At 38.9% G+C, this 23470-nt stretch overlaps 1 protein-coding gene across 46 annotated transcripts in view; it reads right to left on the bottom strand.

The window, feature by feature from the left end:
- The window catches only part of ANK3 (ankyrin 3), a 701337-nt gene that overhangs the window by 203006 nt on the left and 474861 nt on the right, over window positions 1-23470 (bottom strand). For all 46 annotated transcript variants that reach the window (XM_074002067.1, XM_005565791.5, XM_005565789.5 and 43 more), the window contains one exon: window positions 5703-5801. In XM_074002067.1, the coding sequence (XP_073858168.1) occupies window positions 5703-5801 (99 nt within the window). The remainder of the gene's footprint in view (window positions 1-5702; window positions 5802-23470) is intronic.

Raw genomic sequence — 23470 nt, 5'->3', positions numbered from 1 at the left:
TTTGGCAAGGGAAATGAGGTTTACAATGTAGTGTATAAACATTAGGAGAGGGAGAAAAATAGAACAAAAGATGCTCCCTCCATGTTCTCAGAATGCTTTGCAACTGTAAAAAACATTCTTTCCGTCAAAGATATTCTCTCGTGTTTTGAAGGCTAGTGGCATTTCATGATTACTGGTCCTTCTTTTAATCTAAATAAATATTTTCAATTAACTTGTAATCTTTTTGACAAAAATGAAAAAATTGATATATTTTTATATGACATGAAGAAACATTTTCAGGCTAGTTTCAACTAATATAGAATTCCAGGGTCTTCTTCACTATTTCTAATGTTCTTGTCAACATATCTATTTTAGAACTCAAGGAGGAAGTATTGTTTTAGAATTTCTTTTTCAGAGAGAGTATTCTATGACTTTGAAATATTTAATATTTTATTCAAGGATTTATTTTTAACTTTGGACAATCACATTCCTGGAAATATAATCAAAAGCAAAAGTCAGTATTAATAATTCTTTTTTTCTTAGTATTTAACCTGAGAAACAGAACCAGTTACATTTCTGGGAAAGCATGGGCTGATATTATAGTACATCCAAGTGTCCCCTGACACCTTCCCAGGCAGTAAAAATTTAACAATTGACAGATTGGAAGTGCTTTGAAAACACTTCATCTACCTGAGCATAAATACTTCTTTATTCTTGTACATAAACTGGATGCCATTAACTTCAGTGGAAAAATTACATTACCATAGGACCAGTATAAAGTCAAGTAAATTAAGATGTTTTGACAAATGTAATATTAAGAAGTATATCTTATTAGGCATTTAATATGCACCCGGAAGTTTGCTAAGTATGCTAAGTGTGACAGACACTAAGATGACCATGCGCATCTTAGAGTTAAGGTGTAGCTTTGCAAGTAATGCTGTGGTAATGGGATTCTCTGAGGATGCAGGCAGTGGCAACCTGCTAGGAAGGCTAGAAGTTGGGAGGGGCACAGTTAGAGTAACATTCTGGCAATCAGAGCATTGTTATTACCAACACTACCGGGGATTCTGCATCTTCTCTGAAGCACTAAATACAAGTATAACTGCTTTTATTATTAGATGAAGAGGAGTCAGTAAGAAGAGACAGAGAACTCAAGTCTCAAAATGGTTCTGATTTAGGGTCTATATTAAGTCTCTGATTGGTCTGTGAATTGATGCAGAGCAAACTAAAAATGACAAGAGACCAACCATTGCAAAGTATCTTCCTTCAACATGTACCAAATAATCATGTTAGCTTTAAAGAGGGGAAGAATTCAGTGGAAAGAAATAGGAGGCCATTCTTAGCAAAACATTTTAGTCTATAAAGAAACGAAGCCATTGTGATCTTGTCGGAAAAATGAACTACATAAATCATTTTAAAATTAGAAATCTGCATATAGACCAGACTGACAACCATGCCTTGATAGGTGTTTCTATCTCAGCACATGTCCCACCACTATGACAGAGATTCTCTATATACTTACTCTTGGCTATCAACAGGAGTGTGAGTTAACAAGCCAGTTGATATTAATTAGCATTATGGGGCTGGGAAAATGGGAAAGACTTTCCTGAAATGAGCTAAACAGAAACCTGAAGGGCCTGGGGGCTGGACGCGGTGGCTCACGCCTGTAATCCCAGCATTTTGGGAGGCCGAGGCGGGCAAATCACGAGGTCAGGAGATCAAGACCACCCTGGTTAATATGGTGAAATCCCCTCTCTACTAAAAATACAAAAATTAGCCGGGCATGGTGGCAGGCGCCTGTAGTCCCAGCTACTCGGGAGGCTGAGGCAGGAGAATCGCTTGAACCCAGGAGGCGGAGTTTGCAGTGAGTCGAGATTGCGCCACTGTACTCCAGCCTGGGCAACCGACAGAGTGAGACTCCGTCTAAGAAAAAAAAAAAAAAAAGAAACCTGAAGGGTCTGTAATTCATCAGATCCTAGCTAAACACCTCCAAGAAGATTCATGTGCAATCATCCTAAATTTTACAGTAACTAATTATTCTTAAGGTTACCATTTCCAGTGCCCTTCCAGCTGAGAGAGTGAGATGGTCAGGAACAACTTTCTGTCTGTACTGGCTGGAAAACTATGACTCGGGAGGGTGAACTTTTCTCAGGTCACAATTTCACTACTTGCTAGTCACACTTAAGCTTAGAGATCAGGCACTAGGGTGAAATTAAATTCACTCATGCTGCCTTTCCAGCTGGTAATATCTTGCTCTGATCCTACCTAAATTACCCTGAACACAATTCCAGTTTATATCCTTGAATGAAAGAGCTCTAAGGATCTTCTTTTAAAGTGAATCCTCTATTCTGTGAGCACCTAGGCAGGGCACAGAGCAATAGGAACAAGGTTCCTTACAGTGCTGGCCTCTGAGGTGAAATCCAGTGATGCTTTCCTGCCTCTAAAACACGGGGGATAAGTGTGTATACCAGGTCAGATTTACTGAATGCAAGCAAGGTTGCCACAATAGGAAGTACGCGGTGGCAGGCAGATGGGTAGATAACGGTATCTATTTTCTCAGGGGCTACTGGATTGGGTAGTTAGAACTTGTTTCTTTTGTGACAAATTCTCCTTTCTATTTTTAGGCTTGCCCCCATGGCTTTCTGACATTTTAGCCAGCTCCTTCCCTTTCACCCACACACCCAATCACTACTTTGTCATCTCAGCAGGAGGGAAGGGACACTTTGATGAAGAGAACACAAACAGTTTACATATTTCGGGTATATACTGTAATTTCTCCGATTTAGTCTGCCAGAAATTCAGTCTGTGCCGAAATGACACCCTTCCCCCAACCCATTCCATTCAGGACAACTGCAGAAGAATGTCAGGCTTTTCTGTCCTGTCATTCTCCGTGTCTTTCCTTCACATAATACAGGAGGAATGTAAATCCGAGTCAAAACTGAATGGGAGGTACAAAGGAATCTATATTTTTGTCGAACATGAGACAGCCCTTCAGTACAGGGAGGCAAAGTGGCACAGAAACCAAGTTGCACACCAAACTTTGCCTATGTAGATGATTTCCTATCTTTGATAGTTGCATGCAGAGGAATTTGTATGTTTTTCTCCTGGCCCTTCCCTGTGACACTCGATGCCCTCTAAAGATGGGGCCTGAACTTCCTATGTATCCTTTTCTCCTCCCATTGAACCAAATAGAACATGTAAGTGTTTGACAAATGATGAAAAATTACTGACAAATCATTTTGCTGTTCTGTAGATTGACTATATCAACAAAGAGAGAAATAAGGTAATTTCCAATCCATATACCAATTGAAATCTGTATATCCAGGCACCTCTTCAAACTTCTCTTTTCTGCGTGTCTTGGTAACCCTCATTTCCCTTTGCCAAGATTCCTCCTCTTTACAAATGTTCCTTTTCCTCCAGGTAATAATCAGGCAACAGACGCAATGCATATCTACTTTTTATTCCTTACAACTCTTTAAATAGCCTATGCTTAGCAGAAGACCCCTGCCATTTAAAGCAATGTTTCTAGCATTCTTTACATACTGATAATTGCTTCTTATTGGAATGATGAATAATCAGTTCAATCAAACCTATATTCAATTTACCTCCCCAGTAAGACAGTCATTTAGGGGTAGGCTTCCCTCTTTCTTCCCTTTTCCTATTTAGAAAGTTTGTTTCTTTTAAGGTACATAGATGGTTTCCAGGTTCAATAGTAATCAAAAAAAAGAAGTCTGGGTCTCCTGCCTATGACTGGGCTGTCTTAGGGTCAAAGTACAGAATACAAACTAGACTTTTTGTTTCATAAGGGCAGGGGAAGTTGTGTCTTGCTCTGTCATCTGCTATGTCTGGCCCACAGTGGACACTCAATAATCATTTATTGGTTGAGTAAAGAAATGCGAGGAATAAAAAATGAAGTAGTAAATCAAAGCACTACAGAAATTAAGCTGAGGTTACCAGGCCAGTTTTAGGAACATGGAATCAGAATTTTTAGAAGAGGGAAGCACAGGATTGCAGGAGTTGCAGTTACAAGAAAACTACTTAAAACCCTTCGATAGATGGATGTTTGTGCTGAGACCATCTTTTGATTAGATTGCTTCCTGCACAAGAAATACTGAATAAGAAAACCTGTGTCTAGAAGTTTAATACTAACTGGAGCTCTGAGATATACTAGCAGTGGCTAGAATTTATTTCTGGCCTACTTTATGCCAGCACAGTTTGCAAACATTACCTTGATCATCGCAACAACCCTACAAGGTGGCCATTAGTTTTCTTTATTTTCAGATAGAGAAAGTGCAATCAGTAAAGTTAAATAGCCTAGCTAAGTCAGCTAGCTAAGTTTAGAATTTGGATTCAAATCAGATTATAAGCTCGGTTCTTTCCCCTAACCACAATGCATCACACCAAATAAGCAACATGCCATAAACACCTAGATTCGACATATTTGTGGGTTTTTATAATTTTTTAATTTAAAAAAATGTCATTTTGTTTTGTTTTAGAGACAGGGTCTCATTTTGTTGCTGAGGTGTGATGAAAGCCTACTGTAGCCTTGAACTCCTGGGCTCAAGCAATCCTCCTGTCTCAGCCTGTTGTATAGCCAAGACTATAGGTGCATGCCACCACTACCAGTTAATTTTGTTCTCTTTTATTGGTAGAGATGAAGGTTTTGCTGTGCTGCCCAGGCTGGTCCCAAACTCCTGGACTCAAGTGATCCTCCTGCCTTGGCCTCTGCAAGTGCTGGGATTATAGTTGTAAGCCACTGGGCCCAGCCTTTAAAAATTTATTAATTGTGGTAAAATACCTACAACATAAAATTTACCCTCACAATCCATAAGTGGACGCTTCAGTGTTAACCACATTCACATTGTTGTGTAACAGATCTCTAGAACTTTTTCATCTTGCAAAACTAAAACTCTATACCTATCAAATAACTATTTCCTCTACCCCTAGTCCCTGCCAACCACCATACTACTTTTTTTCCATGATTTTCACTACTCTAGATGTCTCCCATAAGTGGAATCATACAGTATTTGTCCTTTTGTGACTGGCATATTTCACTCAGCATAATGTCCTCAAGGTTCATCAATGCTGTATCATGCAACAAGATTTCCTTCTTTTTTAAGGGCTGAATAATATTCCATTGTATGTATATACCACATTTTAAAATTCATTCATCTGTCCATGAACATTTGGGCTGCTTTTACCTCTTGCCTATTGCTGTATGAATGTGGTTATGCAAATATTTTGAGATCCTGCTTTCAATTATTTTGGACATATACCCAGAAGTGAGATTGCTGGATCATATGGTAGCTCTATTTTTAATTTTTTTTGAGGAAGCTCCACACTGTTTTCCATAGCAGTCACATCATTTTACATTTCTACCAGCAGTGCACAAGGGTAGACAGATTTGTTTTTAAATAGAATAACTTGCAGTTTTAGTATCAAACTGACCAAATAGCTTAGCTTACAGTGTCTTGAAAATTAAATGCAACAAAAACTCTAGACCTTTTAAAGCCAGGTACCATTTAACTGTGAATTAAGTATTTACAAATATAGATGGATGGCCATCCCATTTTAAAAAGAATAAAAGTAGCAATCATTTTCCAAGAGACTATAACAAATAGAACAAAAAATAAAGCTCATGTTGTATCAGTGCGAAGGTATTAGGAAAAGTGTTCCTACTTCCTGAATATAAGTAGAAGCAGGTACATAAGTTGCACACTTACCCTGGTTTTGGCATCGATTTTAGCTCCTCGATCGAGCAGTAGTTTTACCATATTTGCATTTCCTCTTTTTGATGCAACATGTAAAGGAGTGATGTCATTCTGAGAAGAAGAGGAAAAAAAAGTACAGATTTGATATTTTTGGTTTCAACAAAATGTTCCCTTCTAAACTTTCCCCAACATATCCCCATTTTCCCCTCTTCTTTTCTAAACATCCTTTATGAACAGTGTGCTTCCTAACACTTCTGACAGGAATTTTCTTCAGAAGGCAACTTTAAAAAGGATGAATTGTAAGGGAATCTGTGAGGCAGGGTCCAAGTTAATTTATTTCAGTCACTTGAGGTGACTGATGGTTGTTTTTTTTTTTTGCTCAAAAAGCCTGCATTTTTAAGTCAATGTATTTTTCTATAAATGTGAGTGATACATACTGGCTAGTGAGTGGTTGACTAACAGGCTAATTAAGTCAGTACAGACTGAATTTAAAGGAGTGTCATATGACTTGGAGCCTTTCCCAGGTTCCGTTGGGAGCATCAGGTTGTCAAGGAGAGACAATAGGAACTCAAACTGGAAAATCTGTTACTTCTATACATAGTCACGTGACTTCCCATGTCCGTGGTGCTTAAATGTGTTTACAGGCATTTGCTAGCAGTCTCATGAAAACTGTAATTCTTATCTGACAAATATTTGAAGAATAGCCAGATTGTTAGGGTTATCTGAAATTCTAATTGTGTTCTCCTTGATTTCAGTGGAAGTCTACCATAGTTATTCTTCTCTCCAAGCATCTTACAGGCACTATGATTGTTTCCAGACTGTCAAGGAAACATATGCACACATTGAAAACAATTCCCTGATTTCTTGTTTTATTTTATTTTTTTTTTCTTTTTAAGTGACAGAGTCTCGCTATGTTGCTTAGGCTGGTCTCAAATTCCTGAGCTCAAATGATCCTCTTGCCTCAGCTTCCCAGAGTAGCTGGAACTACAGGTGTGCACCCCCATGCGTGGCTTATTCTTGTGTAGCAGCAATATGAGTTTAAGTTCTGTTGTTCACAAAGAATCAATTACATCATAAATGAACTAGGCTCACAGGGATTATTGATTTATAAGTTGATAACAGAAACAATATAGTAACTATCAAGTATTGATCACTTCCTACATGTCAGGGACTGTGCTAAACTCTTTACTATCTCATTTAATTCTCACAATCCTCATAATATCGTATATGATCTGAATTGCAATCCCCATTTTACACATGCAGAAACAATTGGCAGAACCAGGATTCAACTCTTCAACACTTAAACTTTTGAATGCATGATTTTAAAAACCACAATAATGAAAAATTCCAACATACACAAAGTTTGGGCAAAAAACCATAATGAATTTCAAGTGCTCCTTACCCTGGTTCAGTAAACACCAACCTTTTGCCAATATTATTTCTTTTATGCTCCCTACGGTTTTTGTTTTTTTTTTTTCCTTTTTTATACTGAAGGAGTTTAGGAAGAGGAGAAAGAAAAATCTTGGCATCATGTTATTTTACCCATAAATACTGCAATTTATCTCTAACAGATAAGGACATCTCAAAAAATTACAATACCATTATCATAATGAAGAAAGTAAAAATAATTCCTTTATGGCACTCAAGACCGCCTCCATGTTCAAATCCTCCCATTATCTCCAGCTATCTCCATGAGTCTGCTCAAGTTGGAAGGTCGACATATTGCACTAGGTTGAAAGTCCTTTAAGTCTTTCTTAATCTCCACAGCTCCTCTATCCCACCTTTTTCCCCGTTGCGTTCATTTATGTATTGAAGAAACTGGGTAATTTATTGTGTAGACTTTTCCACAGCCTGGATTTGACTGATTGAGTCTTCGTGGGGAGTTAACATGTCCTTTTCTCCCTGTATTTTACATAAACTTTTCTAGTTAAACGCTTTTAATGGTTGTAGGGTTAGGGTTAGGTTTACAACCTTTCCACAGATGGAAAGGTTGCATGTTCTCTTTGCTCACTATTCTTAGATGCTAAAATATAAATCTTAAATGAAAGAAGAAAGAGACCTGAGGAAAACAAATTTCTCTTAGTAATGCTGGTGGAAAGGAAACAGACTAATATTGCTGTTCCCCAGGGTGTAGGTAAACTTTTTCTGCAAAGGGCCAGATGACAAATATATTCTGTTTTGCAGGCCATACAGTCTCTTGTATCTACTGAACTCTGCCATTGTGGCATAAAAGCAGCCACAGGCACATGCAATATGTAAAGAAATGGGAGCGGTTGTGTTCCTAAAACTTTACTTACGAAAACAGGCAGTGGGCTGGATTTGCCCTGTAGGCAGTGGTTTGCTGACCCCTGCTCTAGGCCTACCAGCTTGCAGCTGCACAGCTTTCAACTGTGTATAACAGGTTACAAAAGAGGAACTGAAACTATAGGCTGTGCCATTGTGCACTCTGTGGTCTTTTTTGGTGTGGAGGACTATCTGTTGTGAGTGAAAGCTGGCAGAAGGAAATAAATTTCATGACAACTTTGAGATCTGCTTGCTTTTCTCTGTTTTCTGAGTACAAGTGTGTGCTGCTCTAGTGACTCAAGCGGCACAGTGGATGAATTCTAGAGCTGAGACGGCAGGTGGAGGGTCAGATTGGGAATAAGGGAAACACCAACCAATAGGAGAGCTCACTGAGCCCCAAGTGGGACGTGACATGAAGCCCTCATCACTTCCCGGCGTGCGTAAGGGCTGGCATGCCATTTCCCTTTAAAACTATGACCTCACTGGTTGAGAAAGACTTACTTAAACTTTACACGAACAGGCTAAGTTTAGTGAGAGGAAGAAATCTATTTCTAATTTCACTCTATTCCATATTTACGCACTCTCTCATACTGTGGATGTGGAGATGACAAAAAGGTGTCTTGAGTTTCTAATTCTCACATTTTCTCCACCTCTCCGGCCCTTCATAGAGAAATACTTTATATTCTACAGCACTTAAACAGTGTTGTAATTTCATTTTACCCTCACAACAATCCACTGAAATAGGATAAATATCGTTAACCCCATGGGATAAAGAAAGTGGGGCACAGAACTGGTAATGTGCAGATTAGGAAACAGCTAATTAGAGGCAGAATCGGGATTAGAATTCGGGCTTCCAGACCCTCAGGCTGTGGTATTTTCAGGCAGGGTTCCGAAGACCTCTGTTTAAAAACCCTAGCTTCTCATCTCTGTCAAATGCAGCTGCCAATAAAATGCAAACAGCTTTTATTCCTGAGTCACATCGTGGATGTGCCTGTGAAGTAGAAACAAATCAAAATGAAAGTGGTACCTCAGGGCCACACAATGGACTACTCGTATTTTGATTCCTCAGCTAACCAATAAAAATGCATTATGCCCTACTATGAGTAAGGCTGTGTGTTGCATTTCCACTGTCTAAGCAAGCAACAGAATTATGCAATCCCAACATATCAAAGAAACTCAGTGATGTTAGAGCTAGAAGGCCTGCCTAAGAGAATCCTCGTTTGCTGCTGGTGAAACGTAAATTTGTACATTCTTGCTAGAATGCAATTTGGCAGTTTATATAAAGAGCCTTCAAATCTGTAACCATACATTAGGACAGAGTTTGGCTGCTGTGGTGGAAAGGGCAGGAATGTGGAGAAATATCCAGCCTTGAACCCAGGCACACACCCTAAAGACTGAGTCTGAGCCTACATGAAAGACCCCCGACCCCTAGCACCAGCCTAGCACAGAGTAACAAGCAAGAGTAGTCAACTGCTGAGGTAAGGCAGGAGTGTGGGGGGACCTCCTCTGTGCTGCAGGTGTGCAGAGAAAGCTCAGGGTGGAGCACTAACACTAAGCAAAATTCTCTGATGCCCCAGCCTCCACCCTAAGCAGAAGGCAAGATTCCACTAGAGGAATCTGAAGCCTGAAACAAAATGTAAACTCAGCTCAACTCCTGCCTAAACAGGCTCCACCTCTCACATTTGCAGCACAGAAAAAAAGTATGAGTATGCTCAGTTCCAGGCCAAAATATTATTTAACTCAATCTCTCCCCTTCTACACACAATATCCAGTGTTCTATCTAGTAGGAACCACATGCATGAAAAGATAGGGAACTGCAGCAAAGGCATGGGATTTTTAGCAAAGAGTCAAATGGAAAAATTGCAGTATCGGAGTGAATTCCTTTTTTGGGCTCCTCAGTAGACTTCACACAGTTGAGGCAAGATCCATTGAACTCAAAGATATGTCAATTTAAGTTATTTAAAATAAAAACATGAAGGAGAAAAAGGAGTGGAAAAGAAAGTACAGAGCCTCCAAGAATTGTGGGATGATACAAAACAGCTAATGAGAGCTGTATAAGAAGAGACAGAATGGTACAGAAGACGAATTTGAAGAGGTAATGAATGGTCAAGAATTTTCTTGGAATAATGAAAGGCAGAAAAATACAAACCCAGGAAGCTCAGGAGATACCAAGCAAGATAAACAATAAACAAACTGACCAACTAGACACAACAGTCAAATTGCCAAAAATGAAATATAAAGGGAAAATCTTGATGGTGGCCCGAGGAGAAAAGACACACCTCACACAGAGAACAAAGATAACAAGTAGAATGGACTCCTCATGAGAAATTATGCAATCCAGAAAAAAAGAAGTGACATCTTTAAATACTGACTGTCGAATAAGAATTCTACACCAAATGAAAATACCTTTAAAAAATTCAAGGAGTAATAAAGACTTTTTAAGATAAACAAAAGCTAAGAGAATTCATCATCAGCAGACCTAGAATACATAAAATGTTCAAAGTTCTTCAGACAGTAGGAATATGATAGTAAACAGAAACTTAGACCTGCACCAAGAAATGAAGGGCTCTGGAAATGGCAAAAAATGAAGGCAAATAAAAGAGACAACGGATGGTCCAAAGTAAAGACAAAAACAATGAATCATGGGGTTTCTAATATATGCAAAAGTAACTTGTATGACCACAATCACACATAGATGAAAAGGAGGAATTGGAACTATACTGTTGTCAGGCTCATACCATATTTGAAGGTATACTGTGATAATTTAATGACATGGAAAACATGGATATATTATTAAAGATATCAAACTATGACAAATAAGAGCAATTATTATACATAAATATATATACATTCTAAAATACACTGATCCAAATATATATATGTGTGTGTGAATACATATATATATATATATATATATGTTTTTTTCTTTTTTTTTTTTTTTGAGATGGAGTTTCGCTCTTGCTGCCCAGGCTGGAGTGCAATGGCATGATCTCAGCTCACCACAACCTCTGCCTCCCGCGTTCAAGCAGTTCTCCTGCCTCAGCCTCCCTAGTAGCTGGAATTACAGGCATTTGCCACCACACCCAGCTAATTTTGTATTTTTAGTAGAGATAAGGTTTCTCCATGTTGGTCAGGCTGGTCTCAAACTCCCGACCTCAGGTGATCCACCCACCTTGGCCTCCCAAAGTGCTGGGATTATAGGGGTGAACCACCAAACCCGGCCAATTTTTTTTTTTTTTTGAGACAGGGTCTTGCTCTGTTGCCCAGGCTGGAGTGCAGTGGCGTGATCTCGGCTCATTGCAACCTCTGTCTCCCAGGTTCAAGTGATTCTGCCACCTCAGCCTCCCAAGTAGCTGGGATTACAGGTGCCTGCCACCATGCCCAAATGATATTTGTATTTTTAGTAGAGACGAGGTTTCATCATGTTGGCCAGGCTGGTCTTGAACTTCCGACCTCAAGTGATTGTCCACCTTGGCTTTTCAACATGCTGGGATTACAGGCATGAGCCACCACGCCTGGTGAGATATTAATCCAAATGTTAACAATTTCTTTCAGTAATGAGATTATAGATGACTTTTTGCTTCTTCATGCTTTTCTAAAAAATTTCTACCATGTACATTTGTACAGTAGAAAAATGGCTGTACTTTAATATTGCCTAATTTGCAGCCCACTACCACCATCTGTTTCAACTCTCATGCCTTACATTCTATAATCTGAATGCCCCAGAGAGGTTTAACTTAGCCATTAACTTCTCTAATACGTAAACTTTGAAGGAACCTGGTAAACCTGAGGATATCCTGCACCTAAAAATATGACTAATTTTTAATGGCTAGAGTTAAAGATCTATTTGCACTTTGTGAGAAGAAGCATGAATTAACATTTGGATAAAAACAAATTCAACCTGGAGTTTTGAATTTGACCTGATTTAGTGCAAACAAAAAAGTAAATACTATTGTAATTTTGTATATATTAGTTTCTTAATAGAATGTTTGTGCTTGTACCAAATAAATTTTTTCTTGTTCATTCAAAATGTTATAGAATACATTAGCATTTGGGAAGTTTCTGAAAGACCTCCGAGTTCATTCAGTCTAATCCCCTATATTACAGGTAAGGAAGAAACCAGGGAGCAGACTAAGTGATTTACATGGAGTTACAGAACTTGGTGCTTGGCCAAGACCCCAGGTTTCCCAACTCCCAGGTACTACCCCTTCCATTTCACTAAACTCTTTGGGCTTATTTATAAACCACTATTTTCATCACCAGCACAATAGCATCTTATTTAACTTAACTTTTCCATCAAATGATTCAAGGTGATACTTATTCACTCTAAAAAACTTAAGTATACATATGATTAACCAACAGCTTTTTTTTTTCTCTAGTATTTACTTCTCCTTAATCCTTTTTGAAAAATGGTGGACAAAGACAAAAAGGGGATCACATATATACACAGATACATTTTATGAACAACTAAGGGAATTGGCTATACATACATTTATATAAAGCATTAATGAGACCTGGGTAAATATTCAGAAATTTGACTGAGCAAAATCACAGTACATAGCAAGTTTACTTCTCTCAAATTTCTAGGCCAATAAATTAATTAAGTGCCTAAGAAAACAACATGGATCACTGCTATATCCTCTAATGTGTGGATTTTTGTTCTTACGTATAATACCATCTCTAGCCCTTTTTTCTTTTGTAGTTTATTCACTTTCTTCTATGCGGATGTCCTTCCATCTTGATTTTCAGGTAAGGTTTTTTGTCTGTAACCTATACTCCTTGAAACCCCCTACCACTGAAGTTAGGGGATAAAATTCCAATTTAGAATAGGTTTTGCCTTCTACTTTTAGGAAAAAGAGAAGCAAATCACCCAGAACAAACGAAGATCGCTTAGGATTTGTAAAAATCCAATATATTCCTTTACAAGTTCATCATACTGCTCTACAGTAATGTATGTGTACTGTATGTTACATTAGCTCATCTATTTTAGAATAACTCTTAAAAGATCATCTAACTCCAAAAATAAAGATGACTTTTTACAGGACTTCCTAAACTATAAAACTGGCTTAGAAATGTACCAAAAAATTTTAATAATGAATTGGGTGGGGAGAGAAATTCTATCCTGGTTATAAATTTATTTCAGTCCCGTCCTTAGCATATGTCTAGTGGGAAGACATTTCATTGGGAATGAGAAGACAAGGCCCCACTCTCACCCTTCCACATCCACTTTCATGAGAGCCAATACTGAGAATGTGCCTTATCCTTAATGAACTTATTTCCTCATCTGTGCAGTGGGCACAATGCCTCCACTGCCTCCATCACAGGGGTGTCAAGAGGAGACATGAGATAATTTGTGTTAAAAGAAGGAAATTCACAGGTATTTCACATCTTTTGTTTCACTTAATATACACAAAAACCCTACAAAGAAGTACTATTGAATGTTTTTCTTTATTTTACAGATGAGGAAATCTTTAAAAATCTGAAAAATTAGATTTTTTGAAGACTCTAAAAATCAAAATACCTTGCCAAAGGTCACAAAGCTGCCATCAGTTGTCTGATCCAAAGTTCATATTTTTTTCACTAGACCAGGTCATGCCGTCACCATACTTCGTAGCATACTAACATTTACTGATGTCTTACTATTAAAGCATTTCTGGAGCACCTAAGAGTATGCTAAGAGAGGAAGGTTGCATTGTGGCAGAGCAGGACAGTGGTTAAGAGCTAGATTGCTTAGGTTCAAATTCCAGGCCTGCCCCATACTAGCTAATTAACCTTAGGTATGTTTACTTAAATTCTCTGTATCACAGATTTCTTATCTGTAAAATTAGACTAATAATAGTACTTACTCATATCATAGTTGCTATGGTTTGAATATGCCCCCCCTAATTTTATATGTTAGAAACTTAATCCCCAAATTCATATGTTGATGGAATTTGTAGGTAGGGTCCTTGGCAGGGATTAATGATTAGATAAGATCATCAGGGTACAGACTCCACAATGGGACTGGTGGCTTTACAAGAAGAGGAGAAAGACCTGAGCTGGACATGCATACTCTTGTTCTCACCATATGATGTCCTCCACCATCTTAACAAGACCCTCACTAGATGCAGCCCCTCCGCCTTGGACTTCCCAGCCTCCAGAACTACAAGAAGTTTTTTCTTTATAAATTACTCAGTCTGTGGTATTCTGTTATAGCAACAAAAAATGGACTAAGACAATAGACTGTGATGAGGATAAATGAGTTAATAAGTGTAGAGTCTTAAGAATGGTGCTTGGCATTTAGTAAACACTATAACTATTAGGTGTTATATTATTTTATTATTATACAGACATTTAGAAATGTATGAAATGACTGCATCTCACAAAGATATTATAAAATAATTTGGGTGGAAAGACACAGCGATCTAAAGTAAGCCTTGAACTATAAGGTACTAAATCAGGTGGATCTTACGAGGGATGCAAAAGGTCTTAGAGGAGAATCAGCTCAGAACAGGCTGTGTCTGTGAGCTATGCTGGGGTCAGGAGCAGCTGAGAGGAATGGGAAGCTCAGGCCAAGCTAGAGCTGATTTAAAATGATAGACATGTGTGGTTTATAACATGATATATGTGATAGAATATGAGAGAAATATATGGGTACTATTGATGTCAGGGACCTGGAAAAACAACTGCCTTTGCTGGGAAATGGTGGAATTGCTTGCTTATTTCTTCTTTCTCAGTGTTTCTGAAAAACCCACCCAAATTCATTTCATGAAATAATCACCAAAACAGGAGCATGTCTGCAACTGCCCGAAGTGAAATCAGGGCAATTTTCTATATTACTTGTGATAAATGGGAAACTTTTCATTTAAATATGTAAAGGATGAATGTGAATTACTGGTGTCTCCCTCAACCCTCCATGTCTCTTCTTTTCTTTAAAAATGTCTGGGAGAGGTTATCATTAAGGGAAGAGTTAAGTGGATGATATCACTCAAACTCTTGTAGATAACGAAAGATTAACTTATATAGCTTTTTAGTTTCATTCCTTGACATGTTCCCATTGATGACAAATTCTAAAATAATTAAAGTTGAGATGGAATCCAGTATCTTCTGCTACTTCTTACCACTTGTCATAATTTTTGTGACAAGTTACTATTACGATTAAAAAATAAGTTAGTCAAAGTGGCGTAACGAATTGAAGATCAAGATTTCAGTGTGTGATTTACATTTAAAACCATACATTTTAAGATTTTTATGTTTTCTAATTCTATTCTCTTATACTTTAGCATTATTTCTAGTATATACAGAAACAGAACAATGATTAGTGAATAAGTTCACAGAGAAAGCACAGGAAATACATGGAAACAAAGGTTACTATCATCCTTGTTCACCCTATAAATATGTATCTTTTGAAAACTCTTTTAGCCTCTAAGGGAAGAGGTTGCATCTGCTAACTGTCCAGTACAGAACAGGTAATCAATAAATGTTTGATAAATTCTATTTAACAGTCATATAGGTTTTGATACAATGTAGAAAATTAGAGAACTGAATTTCTGTTCCCTTTAATTTTCTTAAGAGTATGAAAAGATATTTTTTCTGTAAGTTTTTGTTATCTTCCACTGAAAGTTTTCTCTAATGGTTTATTTTTACAATGGCATTATTAAGATTGACATATCATAATTTTCACCATTTTAAAGTGTACAATTCAGTGATTTTTTTAGTCTATTCACAAGGATCCGCAATCAGCAGCGGTATCTAATTCTAGCACATTTTCATCATTTTCAAAAAAGAATCCCATACCATTAGGTGGTCACTTCCCATTTCTCTGTCTCCCAAGCCCTTGTTAACTACTAACCTCCTCGCTGTCTCTATGGATTTGCCCATTCAGGACCTTTCATAAAAATGAGATTATATAATGTGTAATCTTGTGTGACTGGCTTCTTTCACTTGGCATGTTTTCAAGGTTCATCCATATTGTAGTACTCATCAGTACTTTATTTCTTTTCATGAGGACGCATAGTTTTTAAATTCCTTAAGAATCTCAGAAAACATATGCAAACAATGATAACTTCCAATGATAAGGATTTGAGATTTCAAGGATATACTCAAGAAAATTTCTAGTATTTGAATAGACTGATAAGAAAACACTCTAACCTTCCTAGGACACTATATGCAGGACATTTCTTTTTAAAAATTTGACTTAGATGACCTATTATTAGTGACACAAGTATAAAATAAACTCAGAAACTTCCTTCATACCATAGTGATCATTATTAAGATGACCACTAGGCCCGGCATGGTGGCTCACGCCTGAAATTACAGCACTTTGGGAGGCCGAGGCAGAGGATTACTTGAAGTCAAGAGTTCAAGACCAGCCTGGCCAACATGGAGAAACCCTATCTCTACTAAAAATAGAAAAATTAGCCAGGCACAGTGGTGTGTGCCTCTCATCCCAGCAACTTGGGAGGCTGAGGCACGAGAATTGCTTGACCCTGGGAGGCGGGGCTTGCAGTGAGCTGAGATTGTGCCACTGCACTCCAGCCTGGGTGACAGAGAGAAATCCTATCTCAAAAAAAAAAAAAAAAAAAAAAAAAAAAAAGAAAGAAAGAAAAAGAAAAAAAAGATGACCACCATTGTCAGTAAGTTTTTTTTGTTTTTTTCCTCTTTCTTCATGAGACTTTAATTAAATGAAATAAGTCTTTTTAGACAAAGTCCTTTTCTCTTTTCCAGTTTTGCTAACTGTTTGCTTATTCTACACCAACTTTTCTCTGTATGCTTTCTGGATAAGGAGATTAAGTCCATAGTGGATTTGCTGAGACTGACACGGAAGATACTGACGCCAGTGACATTTCCTTAACCTCGCTCCTCTCAGAGACACCAACTAATCCCATTTGATCAGACACCTGACAGTGCTGGCCTTCCCAGGAAGCAGCAGCAAATGCTTGGATGTTTGCTGTTTGTTGTGAAGTCAGGCTCTGAGTGTTGGGATCTGTTCTGCTCTAAATAACTCAAAAGCCTTATTGTCTTTTAAGGATAGTATGAGGCTGTTTATTGTTAATCCTGTCAGAGGGATCCCTTTGAATTAATAGAGATGGCTCATCAACAATTCACATAAGGCACTGCCAGGTCTTCCTTTTGGTTCTCAAGTGATTTAGGGGAAAGGCACACCGTGTTTAAAGATTCCCACACCTGCTTCTCCCCACGCACACCCTCAGCCAATACACACAATCCCAGGAGTTGCCAGAGGAGGAGAAAGACTAGGATGAAAGCTGATCTTGGATCTCCTCCCTTAATTACAAATTGTCTTCCACCTTTGCATGATTAGATGTTACAGGTGACTGGGTCTTTTTTGAGACAGAGTCTCACTCCGTCTCCCAGGCTGGGACAGTGTTGATAATCCCTTAATATAGCCTTGAATTTATTTTATGTCTTACATCTTACAAAACACATTTAGGTATAGTACATTTATTTAGGGATTCAAAAATGCATTTAGTTCATCTCACAAGCCTGGCCCAGGCAGAGACCAAATCACCAACAGGAACACAAGAGGCTGCTGTCAATTCTGATTTTCTTGTGATGGCCTTGGATTACGTCAAAGCCCAAATACACATTGCCTTTGATGTTACAATATTATTAACTACACAGTTTTTATTGTCTTACTTTACTGTATCTTAGCATTAGCTCCACTACTTTGTGTGGCTTTGTACAAGTTATAGAACTTCTTGCTTCCTAGTGTAAAATGGAAATCATATCCACACCTCATGAAATTATTATGAATAATAAATAAAATACTTGCTACTGTACCTGGCACCCCGTGATACATGAAAGCTATTAACTAAATTAGTTAGAATTTTGTGTTGTTTTTTCCACCTCATATTTCAGTGGGAGCTGAACAGAGCCTCAGGGTCTTCTGACCAACTGCTCTCTGGGGTGCTTTGCTGGGGGATGCTAGACACTTTCTGAGGAGCATCCCAGACCAACCATGGATTTCTGGGCCCTTCCTTCCCATCCTGGGACATCTCACGCTCCATTTCTTGGCTGTAAAGAGATGTTCAATCCAGCATGTCTGATGGGCGCATCACTGGCCTTTTGGTTGGGACACTATTATTTGTGTGAGACTGCCCCATTCATTGAAGGAGGCTAAGTCATCCTGGCCCTCTCTCATTACATGCCAACCACCACTGTGACAACCAAAAATTCCTCTACAAATTTCCAAATCTTTTAAGGCAGATGATGCTCCTTTTTCCTCCATTGAAAACCAGTGGCTTTGGCCAGACTCCACAGAGGTCATCAGCAAGGAGAAGTGCATTATACTGGGGGCAACATGCTGCTCCTGTCCGTTCTTTTCTTTCTGTGACTGGAGTCAGCCACAGCCTGTAATTTCAGTTTCCTGATTTCCCCTTCATATGTGTCATAATTCACCTTAAACACTACTGCCATCATTCTACCCACTCAAAGACCTGCAATAAGTAACTCCCTCTGCCTGTAGGATCAAGGCCAGTGCCCACAGCCCAGGCTGGCATTCACTGAGCCTCTTCCCCACTGGGCTGGACTCTCATAATTCATCTCTAGTCTCATTTCACACCTGCATCTGCGCTTCAGCTTCCTTTTCTTGGAGCTGATCCCCATTTCTATATTTCCATCACAGCCTGGCTTTGCAACTTTTTCCTACCAATTATCGGTCCGTGCTGATCTTCTATCTGAATTTGTTTTCTTAGAACTTCTTGCTTAAGTTTGGAAGAGGGCCAGTAAATGATCATGCCTGTGTCCAAAGGGGCTGACACCTGTGCAACCCTTCAGTGCTATGAACCCTAACCCCTATACTCTAGGTACCCCTTTGCCCTTTCTGTATATTCTTCAAACCACCAGAGGAAGAAGAGCAATATTTTTTTCATTGCCATGGAAGAACTGCAGCGCTCAAGGAGGGGACCAGGGTTCATCTGAGCAGATCCAAATGCACTGTCTGATGACAAGGAGAGTAGACAAAGTGCTGGAACATTTAGCAGAGGATCAGTCTGGGGCATGGCAGCCCCTAGCTGTTATTTTCACTGAATGGGGGAAATAACAATTCTGCAGCTAATGAATAAATTCTCTTTTAAGGTGCAAATGAATAAAGTGAGCTTTGCCAACTCCTACCTTAATAGAACTTTATTTCACACAACTTCAAAATAGGATTTTTTAGGGTCATTTAAAAATGTTCTCAGAGCAACAACTCTAGAGCAGCACTCCAGGTGTCAGGGCACATATTCAAAGAAAAAAAGTGAAAAACCTTCCAATTTCTATGATTTATTTGATTGGCTTTCTTATCGTCTCAATGTCATTAATTAATGGTTTTTTAAAGGTTGACTTTCTCATACTGACAACCACCACCGCAAACAATGTAATTCATTCTGAGAAGCCACATCCCTTCTAGGTGTACTTTAGAGGGCTACCTTGGTGCCATTGACCTGACCTGCATCATTCTTTACATGGGAACGTGCCTTGCAGTGCCAGGATCCCCTCCTGGATGCAAGCAGTGACAACCACCACCATGTCTTGAGTCCCTGCCCATGTCTTGTGGGCCAGGCACTGTGTTAAGCAATTTCTGTGGATTATTTCATTCAATCATCACAATGAGAGCGCATTAGGTTCTATCCACTGGACCCATTATATGGATGATTATGCTGAAACATAAACAACTTACCAAGAGCACCAGGATAAGCCGCAAGGCCAGTGTGGGACTCAGCAGTCTGACAGTGTGGTTTACTTTACCACTGTCCCATATGTACTCTATTGTGAACGGGGGAGGGAAGCTGAAGACTGCCTCCATTGCTGTCAGACAAGGCGCTTGGGCAGAGGGCAAGGGCCTGGGGTTGGCTGATGTCTCTCTTATTTGGCTAAAATAACTGTAGACCAGGTGATAAAGGGACTTGCCCTGGACCACATCAGCGATCAATGATACAGCCAAGACCAGAGTCCAGGGTCCAGCACATGTTTCTCCCCTCACTCCACTGTCACTTAGAAATGGCACCTCTTCAGGTGAGGAACATAGATCCCACTCCACACAGGAAGATGTCAATGAAGTTCAAATATATAAATGGATATCAGATAAAAATATTTCTTTAAAAAATGTATGCAAGAGATTCTCCTTCGATATGGCATTCAGGAAAAGGCAGAAATGAGATTGCATGGCATAATTATAAGAGAAAATCTATGTAAACACGCATCTCCTCCATTCTGCCACCTTACAAAAACTTACTGGTTTTGTTACTCCTGAAATGTTAATATCACCATGGCAACAAGAATATATTTAATGCAATAGACACATGGCTACTTTCCCATAACTCATATTCCTTTGCTAAGGCTCTCAAATCCCCATTTTCATTCAGGAGGTTTACATAACCCTTAAAGGAAAGAAAAGAAGTCTTTGTCTTTAATGCTGTTGAGCCTATACTAGGAGATAAACCTATTAAAAAACATGTACCCATAAAAAAGAAATGTATGCGTGTGTGGTCTCTGTTGGGATGAACATTCAAATGCTAAAAAAAAATGACTGCTGTAAGTGGTTTTTATTTTCTCACTTGTGATTTCTCGTATTTTGTTTAAAGCATGATTTGTATAACGAGAGGAAAATACACAATCATCCCATGGTATCCATGGGGATTGGTTACAAGACTCCTGAGGATGCCAAAACCCATGGATGCTCAGGTCCCTTATATAAAACAGCATTTGCACATAACCTACACACACTCTCTGTACACTTTAAATGATCTCTAGATTTATAATGACCAATACAATGTAAAAGTCATGCAAATTGTTATTATACTGTTTTAAAATTTGTATTATTATTCTATGTTGTATTATTTTTTATTTTTTTTTCCCCCCAAATATCTTCCATCCATGGTTGGTTAAAACCATGGATGTGAAATCTAAGACTATGGAGGGCCAATTGTATTTTAAAGATATGTTTGCAAATGCATCACTACACAAACCAAAGTAGAGTCTCCAAAAGCCCTCCACCCTTGAAAAGCCATCAGGAGTTTGCCATACTCTTACTGGAGCCAGGCTCCCCTCTTCTCCATGCTCCAGTAGCTGATGTCCTTTCTAGCATCTTCTGGTGGTCATTTTGGGCCTTCACAGCCCAGAGCCTGGGGCTCTGCTTAAAACACTCTTAATTAAACAAAGCTTGGCAACAGACTTTTGTACTAGGCTTAGCCCAATTAGCCTGGGCCTGTCTTCCAAGGTCATCTACAGAGCTGAATGCAAAGTCTCCTTGCTGCTCAAATAAACTTGTCCCTCTGCCTCTGACATTCAACACTTAGGTTTGGTGCACTGGTCTAAAATTCTATTAGTATCCTGTGAATTTTTCCATTTCCCTTAATGTATCTGAGTTTAGTTTGGAAAGCAACTCCTAGACCAGGAGAGATTCAAGTTGAAGTAACAGGAATTTTGATAGGCTAGGGAGAGGAAAGCAGGTTTGCATAGGTGCTGGGTGATCAGGAGTGGTGGACAGAAAGACCTAGAAGTGATTTATTCATTCATTTTTGAATTCAATAAATATATACTGAATCCTTCCCAGCACCAGGTACTGGGCTATACTCCAGGTATTCCAAAGTATGTAAGATGACACAGGTTTGTTCTTGGGGAATTCAAAGTCTGCATGTGACATGAAAAAACAGGATGTGGGAGAGTGCTATATTTTATTACATTTTTACTTTAGCCCTCATAGGATTGTTATATGTCAATAAGTGTAAAATGCCTAATAAAGAAGCTGGATAATAAATTACAAGTTAAAAAATCATTATTACTATAAATCTCGCCTGCAGAAGAAAAGAAGGGAATGGACATTTACTGAGCACTTATTCTGTAGCAGGCAGAATTGCTAATGTTTTTACATTCATTGCCTTCTAGCTGAATGAAATGAAGCTGAACATTTTGTTGACTCTATTAATATGTCAAGAAAGGCAGATAGAAAAAAGCCTATCAGGCAGCAAAATCAAATCATCCACTGAAAGACTAAGAGAATTAAGTTCATGTTAAAGTCACTAGCACAGAGCCAGGCACACGGTAAGCACCTGGGGACCAAAGGAAAACCTAGAGACAGAGGATGACTAGGGCATCTCAACCTTCCAGGGGCTTAGATAGCAAACAGAGTGTGCAAAATGGACAATAGCAGATAAATAAAATTATATTTGAGGCCTAATGTGAGTAGAAGTACAGGCTGTGATGCTCACCTATGGAGTCAGGGACTAACCATCTTCCTTGAGGGAAATGTTGCATTTTCAGGTCATTATGACATTGAAGGGAAGGAAGGCCTAAGATGGATGGTATCACAGCTTTGTTCAAAATAACTTTCTATGATGATGGACATGCGATATATCTGTGCCATTGAATAAGACAGTAATCACTAGCTATTGAGTACTTGAAATGCTCTTGAAAACTAAAAAAAAAAAAAAGTATTTAAATAGCTAGTTCCCCAAGTTAGTGGCTACTGAAGTAACATAGCCCAGGTATAGAGAAAACAGAGTTTCCTTCCTCACCGGGGCCCAGAGGCGGTTGAGAGGCCTGGACTCTGGCTAGAAGAGATCTGGTAAAGGGGTTCCCACTTGGGGGAAATGAGATAGACCCTGCCACACAATAGTCTCTGGCGGCTCAGGAGGGGTCACCAGACGAACTCCAAGGAAGGGGGCACAGCCTGAGGTCTTTGGGGACACTGTTACAGAGGACCTATCCTTCAGCTTTGCCTTTCTGCTTTCAACTCCTTTCATCAGTTCCTGAGTTTTTAGAAAAGTCCTGTTCAGCATTATAGCCTAGATGTAGTTACGCTTTGGGGACTTACAGGAGAAAGTATTACAGGAGAAAGATTGTATTATATGGTTTGGCACCTTGGTGCCTGAACAAATTGGTAGAGTAGGGACTATTAAAGTACTAAGCATTCTCACATTAGTAATAAGTACTAATGGTAGAGTGGGTAACTCAAGTCTGAACCTTCAGGTCCAGCTCATAGTAGATGCTCTATAAATATTGCTAAATTGGATTGAATTTAGAAAAGAAATTCCCAGATAATGCTCATCCATGGATACTGTTTTGCTCATGTATGTGCTAAGCCATGTTGGCCTCAGGTTTGGACAGAACATAAGTCTTTTATTAAAAAAAAAATTCAACTTTTATATTCAGGAGGTGTATGTGCAGGTTTGTTACGTGGGTGTATTGCATGACACTGAAGTTTGGTGTACAAAAGATCTCATCACCTAGGTTGTGAGCATAGCACCCAATAGGTAGTTTTTCAACTCCCCCACAACAGTAGTCCCCAGTTTCTATGGTTGTCATCTTTATGTCCATGAGTACCCCACATTTAGCTCCCACTAATAAATGAGAACATGTGGTACTTGGTTTTCTGTTCCTGCATTAATTTGCTTAGGACAATGGCCTCCAGCTGCACCCATGTTGCTGCAAAAAACATGACTTTGTTCCTTTTTCACGGCTGTGTGGTACTCCACAGTGTATACGTACCACATTTTCTTTATCTAGCCACTGTTGAT

Source organism: Macaca fascicularis, chromosome 9, assembly GCF_037993035.2.
Source record: "Macaca fascicularis isolate 582-1 chromosome 9, T2T-MFA8v1.1".
NCBI lineage: Eukaryota > Metazoa > Chordata > Mammalia > Primates > Cercopithecidae > Macaca > Macaca fascicularis.
This window is presented reverse-complemented; position numbering and strand designations above follow the sequence as displayed.